Source organism: Typha latifolia, chromosome 1, assembly GCF_019914945.1.
Source record: "Typha latifolia isolate L0001 chromosome 1, TyphaL0001v2, whole genome shotgun sequence".
Classification (NCBI taxonomy): Eukaryota; Viridiplantae; Streptophyta; class Magnoliopsida; order Poales; family Typhaceae; genus Typha; species Typha latifolia.
The window spans coordinates 18,441,569-18,454,558 of record NC_133086.1 but is presented as its reverse complement, the minus strand read 5'-3'; the positions used below and the strand labels follow the sequence as shown (position 1 = coordinate 18,454,558).

The 12,990-nt window shown below is 37.3% G+C and overlaps 3 protein-coding genes across 3 annotated transcripts; all 3 read left to right on the top strand.

Moving 5' to 3' along the window:
- On the top strand, window positions 1–2,652 carry LOC140794560 (abscisic acid receptor PYL8-like). Its single transcript, XM_073146639.1, has 3 exons — window positions 1–394; window positions 630–845; window positions 1,822–2,652. The coding sequence occupies exons 1-3, from the start codon at window positions 176–178 to the stop codon at window positions 2,035–2,037; spliced, it is 651 nt and encodes a 216-aa protein (XP_073002740.1). The 5' UTR covers window positions 1–175; the 3' UTR covers window positions 2,038–2,652.
- A 1,308-nt stretch (window positions 2,653–3,960) lies between these two features.
- LOC140798449 (subtilisin-like protease SBT2.5) lies at window positions 3,961–6,574 on the top strand. Its single transcript, XM_073152284.1, has 4 exons — window positions 3,961–3,981; window positions 5,815–5,913; window positions 6,021–6,168; window positions 6,255–6,574. Exons 2-4 carry the CDS (start codon window positions 5,837–5,839, stop codon window positions 6,315–6,317), a joined length of 288 nt encoding a protein of 95 aa, XP_073008385.1. The 5' UTR covers window positions 3,961–3,981; window positions 5,815–5,836; the 3' UTR covers window positions 6,318–6,574.
- A 1,119-nt stretch (window positions 6,575–7,693) lies between these two features.
- On the top strand, window positions 7,694–12,227 carry LOC140799160 (rhodanese-like domain-containing protein 4, chloroplastic). Its single transcript, XM_073153329.1, has 8 exons — window positions 7,694–8,538; window positions 9,696–9,798; window positions 9,897–9,983; window positions 10,150–10,224; window positions 10,309–10,383; window positions 10,522–10,602; window positions 11,204–11,452; window positions 11,885–12,227. Exons 1-8 carry the CDS (start codon window positions 7,883–7,885, stop codon window positions 11,930–11,932), a joined length of 1,374 nt encoding a protein of 457 aa, XP_073009430.1. The 5' UTR covers window positions 7,694–7,882; the 3' UTR covers window positions 11,933–12,227.
- Window positions 12,228–12,990: the final 763 nt, after the last annotated feature.

The window sequence follows — 12,990 nt, the reverse complement described above, 5'->3', positions numbered from 1 at the left end:
AGACGAGCCTGTGGAAATTTTATATCGTTTTCTCGTGGTAATGGGGGGGAGAGAGAGAAGAGAGAGAGAAGTCGGAGCTTTTGGAATTTGTCTGAAGCAAATTAGAGAGAGAGAGAGAGAGAGAGAGAATAGGGAAGAGGGAGAATAGGAATAACTTTATCCGGAGAAGAAGTGGATGGTCGAGATGAACGGCGGCGGAGTCGGAGGAAGGGGAAGAGCCGCAGATCGGGCGATGGTAGGAATAGACACGTGTTGGAGATTGATGGACGAGATGAACAGTAGCGGGAGCAGGGCGGTGGATACGGATTACGTGAGGAGGCTTCACAGGCACCAGCCCAGGGAGAACCAGTGCACATCTACACTCTTCAAGCACGTCAAAGCTCCAGTTCACCTCGTAAGCTCGAAATCTCAAATTGGTTCTCTCTTTTTTAACTTTTCTTAAAGTGGGTTCTCTTGGTCTTCCGATTTCCTGCGCGTAATCGTAATATTCGTTTGTTTTCTTATCAATTTTGGTAAATATCTTTTCTTTTCTTTTTTCTTCCCCGAATTGCATGTAAAAATTGTATCTTGTGGTAATCAAAGTGATTACTTTTGAAAGGTTTGACATTTGTTGGTGATCTCTTTCTCAGGTTTGGTCTTTGGTGAGGAGTTTTGATCAGCCACAGAAGTATAAGCCCTTTGTGAGCAGATGTGTGGTGCGGAGAGATGGGGAGATCGGGACCGTGAGGGAAGTCAACGTGAAATCGGGATTACCGGCCACTACCAGCACTGAGAGACTGGAGCTTCTTGATGACAACGAACACATCCTTAGCATCAAGATCGTTGGAGGTGATCACAGGCTTAAGGTCTGCTACCTCTTCTCTCTCTTCAACCTCCCAACATCCCCAAATCCTCTCTGTAATCGAACATCTCTTTTTTATTTGGAAATGTTTTTCCCCCCAATTTGGTAATGCTATTGCCATAAGCTCTAGTTTGTTGATGACCAAATAGTGTTCAAATTTGTTTTCTTTTTTGATCGCTGGTCTATATTTTGATTACTTACTAATTTATTCTGTCACTCTATTGTTCCATGCATGTCGCACTTATATTAATTGGGGCATTCTTGAAATTATTTTGTTCTACACATGCATGCATTCAAGTGCTGCAGTTGCTTTTCATAGAAGAATTGCTAACTTAGTTCTTTTGGATATTGTGATAACCTAAAAATCCTCAAATTATAATATAAGTCGCAGACTTTGTAGTAATTGTATTTGTTTTCCTTATCTGCACTCTGTCATTAAAAGTAGTTTAGGTCTAAATTACATATGCACGTCGATGTGTCCAAAATATTTGTGTCTAAACAATTTTTTAGGTACTAGCTGAAAAGCAATTTAGCCGGTTACCATGGAAAGATGGTGTTTGGTAACTATACTTTTCCTGCAACAGACATATAATGTTTTATGTGATAAATGTAATCAGGTATTAGGCAGGGTAAACTCATGCTAATGTTTGGTAACTATCGAGTTGTCTATGTCAATTGGATGAATTTGTATGCTGTATGAATCATCAATCAACTTCTTTTGTGAAACTTTAGTTCTCAATATAGCCATAGGCACATGTAGTGCATGTGGATAGGAAGGGTCTCTTACGAAGAGAGAAGGTAATCAGCTGCACAACAAAGCAATCAGCCAAAACTCTCCCAATTCCCCCCAAATTTATAGTGGAGTCAAGTTGATTGCATAGTGACCTTATTGAAGCATCAAGTGTGTGAACTATCCTGTTTCTCTGCATTCGTGCATAAAGCTTATATTCTTCTCTGATACATTGAATTCCATTTTCCAGAACTACTCATCCATCATAACTGTCCATCCTGAGAGCATTGAAGGAAGACCTGGCACGCTGGTGATAGAGTCTTTTGTGGTAGATGTGCCAGATGGGAACACCAAAGATGAGACATGCTTCTTTGTTGAGGCCTTGATCAGGTGCAATCTCAAGTCTCTGGCTGATGTATCGGAGCGTCTAGCTGTTCAGGATCGAACAGAGCCCATTCACCTGTAATTCATTTCCATATAATCCAGACATGAAGCCAAAGTAAAAAAAGTCAGGCTATAAGAAAGTTTTGGGGTAATTGCAGTATATCATTGTTAGCTCTCCCTCCCTCTTCCCTTGTCATATGCTTGCTTTTCTATCCTCTCCTTGCTTTCACTTACTTCCTCTCCTTAATCGCTAAAAAATAATACTATTTTCTATTGCCTCTTTAGCGCAAGAACTGTATTTCCCTCGTGATCCTTTAACCCTATGTGATTCTTCAGTTTCCTCTTCCTTTATTTCCCTGGACTTTGTGACCTTATGTTTCTGTGTAGACCCTGTCCTAAATTAGTGTGGCATGCTTTTGGTGGTGATGGTTATTTACCTGAACCCGTTGCAGCTACACAATGGTTGCAGTGGAGATGAAAGTATTCAGAGAAAGACTATTGCCTTCAGAAAACTTTGCTTCCATTTTGTAGGCATTGTATATATTTGATTATCTATTTCTATTTTGATACAGTGAGACTTTTCAGACAACAGTTATTTTTTCTTCCTTTTTTGTAAGGTATGTATCTTCTCAGTTATGAAGGAATTCGTCTTAGTTAGCAGTGACAATAAATTATCACTGTCTTATTTTCCCTTGCATATGCAAAATATCAACCTTGATTTTTCAATATGGTTTAGATTGATCTTGGACATTTCTAGTAGATTTTAGCACCCCGGTCGTCGCAGGGGTGGGCCGTGGTGGCATTTGTCATGCAGCGTACTCTTCTCTACTAGATAAAGGTGACAAGGGCATGCCCAATGGCATTTATCACACATCTATCTTCACCTTGCATGATGATGACTTACTCCTACTTTCATCTATGACTGACAGACGAAGGAGATGACTTGTAACTTGTTTGCTTGCTATTCTTCTGATGTTAACAGTAGCAGTTGCATTCATACATGGTTTGGTTATATGAGCTATTGTTACATTGTCAGCGTGTCATACAATGTCCTCTTTGTTAGGGTTCTCTGTGTTATATTCTCAGTTGTATTCTGATGGGTTTAAGATAGGTATGAGATCGTGCTTAGTCTAGCCCCCAATTGTAGCGGAACTTTTGCAATTTAATTATATTTAATTTTTTTATTATAATAATATATGTTAGTGTATATTATATATATAAATTATGTGTATTTTTTATAACAAAATGTGTATCGATTATAAAAAAAAATATATACGTTAAATTTTATATACTAAATTAAAAAACTAAATGCATTTGAAAGGCCACTAGAGCTACAAATTGAGACAGTGATTGCATCGGTAGATATGAGTTACTTTCCGCTGGACATATTTTTTGGACTTTGACGATAATCTCTTTCTATATACCTAGGTAGTGTTTATCCTCCTAAAAGAGAAGGAATTCCCTGATCTTGTGGTATCTGTTCTTCCACATCAAGCCCTAGTTCCTATTGACCTTTATTCCACTGATGACAAAAGAGTAGATAAGGCCAATACTTTAACCCCATGTATACTTGAGTAGAGATTCTCTATAGTAATAGCTAGCCAGAGGTTGCTCCATTGTGGATAGCAATCTAGAGGTACTTTGATATCCAGTTGATGACTGGAATCTTATTACATGGTGAGATATAAAAAGAGCATGACTGGTTATAATTCCTATGGTATATCTTGAACCACCCGGAGTGCCGTGGAATCGGCGTCACATCGAGCTCAAAAATATGTTGGCTATTTAAGATTTATATGGTTTTAATCTTGGAAGGTTTTCCTCTTTTACTACAACTAAATTGTTTCATATGCCATTTAAATATAGTCGTGATAGTATGTACATCTAGTTGCTTTCATACAGCTCCAAACTATGAAGTTTCTTCTTTTAAAAGCACACCTCCAGAAATTGAAGTTCTCTAAACCCACCATAGACTGGTAATCCACTAGAAATGCCACAAGTACAAGCGTGCAACTCATCTTTTAAGGTACGGTTTGGCATAGTGTTTTTTTTTTTTTGGTATCAATATCGGTCTGCACACCAAATATTATAAGTGATTTATAAACTTATTTATATGAGTATGTGATTTCTAGTTCACGTGAGTGCTACTAAGATATATAAAATAGAATAACTTTTTGAAATAACGATTTTAAACAACGAGAATGGTTTAACACAGTGAGCAATTATTTGCTACCCTTATTTTTGACAGACTGAAAGAGACAAAAGCTAAATTGCTAAACTATTTAGTACATTATATATATATATATATATATATATAATACTCTTTCATCTGTGAGTACACGCACTTGCTTGTTGAGAAAGTGATTTATATTAAATAAAATAATTGACTCAACCAACAATATTTCTACACATGTAATTGACATCAACTCACCTGCTCTATAAATAATTTTGAAACTCACTGGATGAGCTGAATTATATTGGTAAAAAAAAAACTCGGGTATAGCTCTCCACCCCCAATCATTTCATCCACGTGGTCGACTATGAGTGTGAATTAACTGGATCTTTGCCTCATCTCCTTCCCATAGCTTTACTTTGTTGACTTGAGTCTGCATCTATCTACATGTGCTTGTTACTTTGTTGTTGACTTGAACAATGTTTGCATGGACCCATTTACCAAAATATCATCATCATCATCATCATCATCATCATCATCATCATCATCATCTCTCTCTCTCTCTCTCAACTAGCTTATATGCTAAATTAGCCATACTTCCCTCCAGTACGTATGCTAGAGTTTTAGTGCTATACTTGCACTATTCTATATATTAAGGCATAGAAGAAAGCTTGAGATAAGGAGTGAAGGAAATCAAATTTATATATCAACAGTTCACCACAACAATAGGCTTATCATAGCATTCTCATACTAGAGAAGAAAGAAGCCATACATGAGTGGTGGACTGGTGGTCCATCTACCCACATAGTGTGGGCCTCTGGATTTAATAAGACGACACGTATAATTCTTGCACTCTGGACATCAGTTGAGGCTTGGAACCTTCAAGGAAGTCATACTTTTCTCTCTCTCTCTCTCTCTCTCTCTCCATTCCCCCCCATGCACAGACCAAGTTGTAGGAAATATCTACAAACTTTCATCGATCCTTCAACACGGTCACGTACATCAGAGTTTGAACTTAGTCGAAGAGAAGAGAAAAGAAAGCGAGAGAGAGAGAACTTTGCAAATTAATTAGGTTATGCAGACTGTAGGAAGTTCCTATATAATTAAGATGGGGTTGTAGAGGATCAAATGTTGCATGAGTTTGACCCTTTCCTTTCTCACTGTATGTTAAAGGCGAAGGGCCCCCAAAAGAGGACTAAAAGCCCACGTTCTCCTGCACTACAATCCGCGTGCTTGGAACCAACTATTATCATTATCCGGGGCCTCCATCTTTGAGATCATTCCATTTGGATCCCAGGCGCAGAAATTTGCTCAAACTTTTGACCATTTCCGTCCTTTTAATATTCCCAATCTTTATTATTCGACAAAAGAAAACAAATCTTCGCGAACTCCAAAGCAAGAGTTTGAAATTCCTACTAGAAATTTAGCACTCCTATCCAAACAGACACGCTCATTTGAATAATAAGTCAGAGATCTACTATTGTACGCCGGAACTGTGACTCTGACTCTATACCAATTGTTAGAGCCTTAGAGGACAATAATAACTTAAATGCATTATATATCAACTTTTTGGAATATACTTTATTTTATTTTTCATTGTTGACAAACTTCTATATCACTATCCTCTATTAGTATAAGTAGCAAGAGACAATAATCTAAAACCAAGCACTTGTTCTTCAAACACAGGAGAACTGCTGAAGGTGTGATCATGGCAAAGCCGAAAACGGAAGTATACTTCGTCTTCATGAACTTTGATCCCGAGTACGAGCGCCTGCGAGGAGATCGGTCAGCAACAATTAACGTCTATCTATATGCATTCCTTAGATCTCTTATTAGCATTGTTCATTCCGTCTTCTATATCCTCTTACATTATAACTCTCTTCCCGTCGTAGATCAAAGAAAGGTGGCGAGGCTCTTGATGCCTACCTTAACTGCAAGCATGACCGATTGCTCGAGGAGCTTTTCACGCCCAACACCTACAAGAAGAGATCTTCTTTGGCCATCGTCGACGGCTTCGCCGTCGAAATGACCCATGAGCAGGTATACTCTATATCTTGGCTGTATTTGTTACTTATTTTGTTGATCGATCCATATGATGAACTTGTCACAAAATCTTAATCTTACAGGCAGCCAAACTTAGGGCAGCCAAGGAAGTGAGGGTGGTGGAGAAGAACCAAGAGCTTGCATGACTACATGAGATGTATCTGGTCAAATGAATAAAAATAAGCCACATGCTATTATTCTATCATAGGCTTTGAAGTTAGCAAGCGTAGCACTTAGAAAAACTTAGGAGGTCTTGTATTATCTGATAGTGTGACTTTCTGTGTGGCTCTCTTAGCTTATTTGACTTGGATACTCATGTTGTCAAGCACTTTAGTGTAAGATCTAGTATATAGCAGCTATATATAAGTGGGCTCACAAGTCTTCATTGATTTATTAAAGGTCACTTCCTACGTGTGAGCCAATAAGTTACTATTTGTTTTTGGTCTGCATTAATCTATGCAAGCAAAGCATTCAATGGAGTGTATAATGTTTCTCATCATTTGCAATGTCACATTTAATCGGCTCATAATAGTTAAGATTAACCTTTTTTTTTTTGTCGTTGTTGTCGTACTGACAATGATTCATGTCTAACAAAAAAAATTTTAAAAGATTTCAAAGCTAATACATGCAAATAGGCATGATATTTAATAAATAAATTTAAATTTATATTATATTAAGCCTAATTCTAGCTGAATTAAAGTGTGAATGGCATACATGCCACTTTATAAAATCAAATCAAATATGTAACCAAGTTCAATCTTATTTATTATATACATCGAGCTTGATCCAATTGATCGAGGTTTGACTCGTTTTAGATACAAGTCGAGTTTAGTTGAGCCTTATCAAACCTGGGCTTCCTCTGACAGCCCAACACGCAAGTTGATAAAGGCATAGTACAATCATAGCCGTCCATCATGTAATTTGTAGAACCCATCAGAGATAATATTATGGTATTATTTGTTGATGTGATAATCACGTATCTAATCACTTCGAAACTTAAATATATAAGGCCAGATGAGTTGAAAAATTAGTTAACTAGTTTATCGTTCTATATAAAAGAAACTGACCTATCCAGTAATTTATATAATTCTCTTGTTTTAATCTTCACCAATAATGCATTTTTTGTTGAATAGGACAAGAATATTTTTTAACAAAAAAGCAAAACATAGTAAATCTCCCATATCTCCTAATATTTTATTAAAGATTAGATTTGTATTCGATTAAGATTTCATCTGTATTATAATAATATGATGTATGTTGTATCCGTATCCATTGTAATCTGATCTAAATTTAGATCTATATCGGTTTAATAAATCTATTTTTATTTAATCCATCTGAACATTCTAGTGGTAATTTAAAATTATATATTTTCCGCATCTCTAAAAACACTCTTAATAACCCACCAAAAATTAAAAAGAAAAACTCGGCTATTTCTATCCGCATAAAAAAACTGTGCGGAGAAATCTCGCGATCTCATCTTCAACTCCTACATGGCAATCTCCCATTGGCTACCACTCTCCCCATCCAGAATTTTAACGTTCTCGAAAAGCTAAGGCACGGATTCTTCTCCACTGCCCCTCTTCTCCCACTGAAGACGAAAACCACGAAAAATCCTCCAAATTCGATGGAAACCAACGCGATCCCGTTGAATTCTTGAGTGTCAAGTTCGCATTTCTCCCGGAGAACCTCGGAAGCAGGCCGGAATTATGCCATGGAGGTCCTCAGCGCGGCTGGGCTGACACCGGTCTCGCTTCTCAAGACTACCTCCTCCTCTGAGAAGAGACCAGAACCCAGAAAGATCATTCCTTTAAGCTTTCCAAAGACTTCCTCTTCCGATGACCAGCTCCCAAGCTTGAGAAAGCTAGTACCCAAAAGCTTCGGTCACGGTTTGGCGGCACTCTCCTTAGCTCTCGGTAATGGCGGCTTAGCCAGGGCACTGACCTATGAGGAAGCCCTAGGGCAGAGTATAAACTCTGATTCCTCCTTTAGTGGTTCCCTAGATTTCGACATAGGTGAAATCCTTGATGGGTTCTTGAAATTCACCTCGGAGAATCCTCTCGTCATTGGCGGCGGGGTGGCGGTGCTTGCAGTGCCGCTAGTTCTGTTGCAAATTTTGCCAAAGCCGAAGCCTTGGGGCGTTAAGTCTGCGAAGAATGCCTACTCCATGTTGGCCGAGGATGCCGGCGCTCAGTTGCTTGATATAAGAGAAGGGAGGGAGTTTAAGGACGTGGGGAGCCCAGATATTCGTGGATTGAAGAAGAAGGCTGTGTCGGTTTCTTATAGAGGAGATGACAATCAAAAGTTCTTGAAGAAGCTTGCTTTGAAATTTAAGGACCCAGGGAGCACGACATTGTTCATTCTCGACAAGTGAGTTTTAAGTGATTCAATTTGTTTTGCTGCTAGTAGGTAAGGCAATGAGTCTGCTTGGATGCATAATTCTTTTAGATGTGGCATAGCCGTACTGTTGAATTGCCATAAGCTTTCTTGCTTGGCACTGGCTCACCTCAACCTGTGCAGTACCATCATCTCAAGAAGAGTAGACATTCTCCATGTAAAGAGTACATCTGACGTGCTACTCCTTTGTCTAAAACCTCCTTAATGATCTTTTATTTTGATCTTTGTTTGAGGATGGAGAATCTTGTCCATTTCTATCATCTCTCTATCATTTGTCTAACGTACCTGGCCTTTCTGATTCATTATTTCTGTTGATACGTGCTGTAAATACACTACAACTAGGTCAAAATCATGGAAGTAGTTACTGTGTCGGAGAATGGTTGGAAAAATCCAGGTTAAATTTATTTTTGAGCTAACTAGAGCCTTATGCCTATTATCATACACCTGGCCTAACTAATATATCGTACTTAGATATGGAGCTAACCTACATAATTGGAGATATTGTTTTATGTTACACTGTTGCTAGCTCACGTTGCTTTATTAGCGAAGTCACCTACTACCTAGAGGAGCTAGATTAACTTGGAAACTAAAATCAGAGCCTAATTTTACTCGTTATACTCTTGAAGTAAGGAAGGGAGTATGCAATGTAATTGCACAGTAATACCCTCATTAACTATGAATAACTTGCTACAACTGCATAACGGCATAAAATAATACAATCTTTTTCATGCTACTCTATTTTGCAACTCATCACCAGATTCAGCAGAAGTTTATTCACCGCTAAGAAAATTCCTAAATTACTCGTCAATTGCAAAGTAGTAGCTTATATTGACATTATCATATATTGTAATATATTGAACCTCTATTGTTTTTATTTTAGTTGAGCAAATAAACTTTCATGTTTGTTATATACAGATATAAACTTTCTAAAACCGCAGTAGATAAGTCCTACTTGTATGCATTTTTACTCATTTCGGTTTCAAATCTAGTTTCTAAACACACTAATTCAGTCCTACTTGTTTTATTTTAACCTTTACTCTGCAGAAACTTTTTTTTTATTTTTGGACATGTAACTGTTCTGTATATTGGTCCTTCATGGGTAATCTTTTGATGACTATGATGGAAATCAGGTTTGATGGGAACTCTGAATTTGTTGCTGAGCTGGTTACTGCTTATGGTTTTAAAGCTGCTTTTGCAATTAAGGATGGTGTAGAGGGAACTCAAGGATGGATGGTCCTTATCTTGTTCTCTTTTGCTGTATTTACTATGTAACTGTCATCTTATTCTATAAATGACCTCTGAACTCTTGCATTTCAATTACCTCATTGCAGAACAGTGGACTTCCTTGGTCACCACCTAAGAAAGGACTGAACATCAACTTCAGTGATTTAAAGGATGCAGTTGCTAGTGCACTTGGAGTGAGTTGATTTTCTGCATTAGAGCTTCTCTTGTCTTCCAGATATTTTTTTAGTATACTGTGGAACTTATAACTCAAAACTATGGAACTTTAGGATGAATTGTCGCTAGTGTATTCTTTTAGTTTATCAATACCACCTAGTAGGTGACGAGTTCACTTATGGGCAGGATGGTTCCAATGGTTTACCTGTTTCTCTTGGACTAGCAGCTGCAACTGGATTAGGAATTTTTGCATTTACAGAGGTAGGTGGTTGTTTCCTACTTCATATAACATGAACCAGCTTTAACTGCCGGAGGATTTATTCCACATTTGATATCATGATGCAGACGGAGACGGTACTCCAGCTTTTAGGTTCTGCTGCTATAATCCAGCTTGTCACCAAGAAACTATTGTTTGCTGAAGTTAGTATCTGATACTTGGGGAACTAAACATTCTGTTTCATGGCCAGTACTAATGAAATTATGAATACTATTTAGTAACTTATGGTGAGCAACAGATCTGAATTGGAGATTTTGTACTTCTGATTAATTTGCTGACAGGACCGTAAGGTAACTCTTCAACAAGTTGATGAGTTTTTGAACACCAAGGTTGCTCCTAAAGAGCTCGTTGATGAGATAAAGGTAAATCTCTTCTCACAAGTTAGGAATCATTGCTTAATTAAATTAGTCAGACTAGCAAAATGCAGATCTGAGTCTGGTATTTATAAAATAAGCTCTCTAAATGATTCTATAGCGTGCATGTTTGCAATCCAATTTCCAGTGACTTCATGTGTGTTGAACAAATATAGATGAGGCAATTGAAATGGGTACCGGGAAGACTGAAATATATGCTCATTTTTACATGCTAATGTACTTGTAATTGTGTCGTATAACTTGGTAGTCTTTTCCTACACTAATTGTCATCTCTCATGGAGTACCAACTACAACAGTTATGGCTTCATTTTTATAGTTCATATCAATATTTTATGCATTGATGGATCACCAATGATTTGCTTGTAAACCTGCCTTTCCAGGAGAATAGTATATGTAGTATATAATGATTATGAATCAGGAACGAAAAAAAAAAAAAAAAGACTAGCTCAAATTCTTTTGGGTGGTGACATTTTTATGGTTTAAGATTGAATTTGCAATGCTACCTTTTATAAATTATTATGAGTTGGTTAAAGAAGATAAATCTGTATATCTATCCTTGTTACTGATATATGCTTCTAATTGGCACTAGATGATAGGAAAGACTCTTTTACCTGCATCTTCTAGTGTGGCGAGTCTACCAGCTCCAGCAAATAAAATTTCAGATGCTTCTACTTCCTCCACACCAGTTCAGAAAACAGATGCTGTTCTAGAAGCAAAAGCTGAGGTACAAGAGGAGGTCAAAGATGAACCTCTCCTGGAAGTCAATTCAGTTCCTAAAGCAGAACTCGGCAAGGAATCACTTCCTGTAACACCAAGACCTCTTTCTCCTTATCCATATGTAAATATCGACCTAACGCATACTCATACACTCTTCTATCCCATCTCTTATTGTCAAGCACTTTATGCTATATGCATCTTCATGTTTGATGTGGCTTGATAGTAATCTCTCACAAGTCAAACATGACACTGGATTAAGCAAAACTTAATCAAATGCACCTGAAATTCCGAAGAAGAAATAGGAAGTGAAAAGATAAGTAAATGTAATAGGTCTTAAACAGTTAAGTTGTTAACTGATTAGAGTATAATTCTTCTCCTTACAACAAAATGGAAACAAAAGATTTGGTTATAAATACTGAACGTAGATGACTGCTATATTTGTTAGCATGCAATCAGTACTATCAGGTTCTCTACTTTCAAAGTACTAATTTTTGATGATTATTTTTGTGTATCATATGTTTGTTCTCACATTTTTTGTAAATTACTTGTGCAGTATCCAGACTTTAAACCTCCCTCATCGCCTTCTCCATCGCCACCTTAGACACTCTTCTGAAAGTAAGTTTGAACTCATGAACTTTGTAAAACTCGCATCAAGGTGCAGAGCAAAAGGACATTCAGCGGCATCGACGACAAATGATAGGTTTACAGCAAGTCAGATATTATCATGTCAGATGGTGTTTACATGTCCTGTGAAGTGAGAATTATTTATCAGTAGACCAGGATTGTTTTTCTTCATTTTTGTTCTCTTTCTTTTTTGGATATTGTAGAGATGTATATATTTCTTGTACTTCTCTTTGCTTGTCCAACTTATAACTTAATTGGTAATTTTTGTCAAATTATCCTTGTATCTTGAACTCTCATCCTCAGAAATTTGCCAGTGCATCAGATATCAGAATTACAACGGGCAATTCAACCTTGAGAAAGCATAACCAATGGAAAAGAGTATCATCCAGAAATAGCTACTGAGCCACCTTTTCCTTTTCAAAATATTTCTTATTTACCTATTACTTTTCTTGGAAATAAAGATCTATGCTATTATATTTACCAGATTAGAGAGAGAGAGAGAGAGAGAGAGAGAGAGAGAGAGAGAGAGAGAACTGAATCTAGAGCAATGGATAAAAGAAGCAAAGTGTGTATTTCACCGGTGCTTCATCTACAGTCCAGAACATATGAAGTCAATGCACTTTCTTCCATTAGATCCAATTTGTTGCTCCTCTAGAAATGTTTGGTGGACTGCACCTATCGCCGTATAAGACTAACACAATGTTGGGTTTAAGTCTTATGTTTTGAACATAACAGTAGTCAAACTATGAGTGGGAGATTCTCCATTTCACAATTTTCCTCAATCAAACCTAACCATAAACCATATCTTGGTCATTGTCACCTCAATATAAACTTCTAGACTACTTCTAGTCCGTATGAAACAATGAGAACTATCGTATATGGTTACGTTTACGCTTTGGAAAAAGGTCAGTTTTACATGGACCCCTCGAAAATTCCTCATTTACGTGTACACACTATTCAAATTTCATAGTTTCTGCGTAGATACTTTTCAGATTAACTTTTGCTATCTATAAGCTAAAATTAATGGAGATCTAA

Coding starts and splice junctions, on each gene's coding strand:
- LOC140798449 (XM_073152284.1), top strand. CDS start 5,837: ATGGCAAAGCCGAAAACGGAAGTATACTTCGTCTTCATGAACTTTGAT. Junction 5,914..6,020: donor GAGCGCCTGCGAGGAGATCG/GTCAGCAACAAT, acceptor TTCCCGTCGTAG/ATCAAAGAAAGGTGGCGAGG. Junction 6,169..6,254: donor TCGAAATGACCCATGAGCAG/GTATACTCTATA, acceptor TTAATCTTACAG/GCAGCCAAACTTAGGGCAGC.
- LOC140794560 (XM_073146639.1), top strand. CDS start 176: ATGGTCGAGATGAACGGCGGCGGAGTCGGAGGAAGGGGAAGAGCCGCA. Junction 395..629: donor TCAAAGCTCCAGTTCACCTC/GTAAGCTCGAAA, acceptor TCTCTTTCTCAG/GTTTGGTCTTTGGTGAGGAG. Junction 846..1,821: donor GAGGTGATCACAGGCTTAAG/GTCTGCTACCTC, acceptor TCCATTTTCCAG/AACTACTCATCCATCATAAC.
- LOC140799160 (XM_073153329.1), top strand. CDS start 7,883: ATGGAGGTCCTCAGCGCGGCTGGGCTGACACCGGTCTCGCTTCTCAAG. Junction 10,225..10,308: donor GAATTTTTGCATTTACAGAG/GTAGGTGGTTGT, acceptor ATCATGATGCAG/ACGGAGACGGTACTCCAGCT. Junction 10,603..11,203: donor AGCTCGTTGATGAGATAAAG/GTAAATCTCTTC, acceptor AATTGGCACTAG/ATGATAGGAAAGACTCTTTT.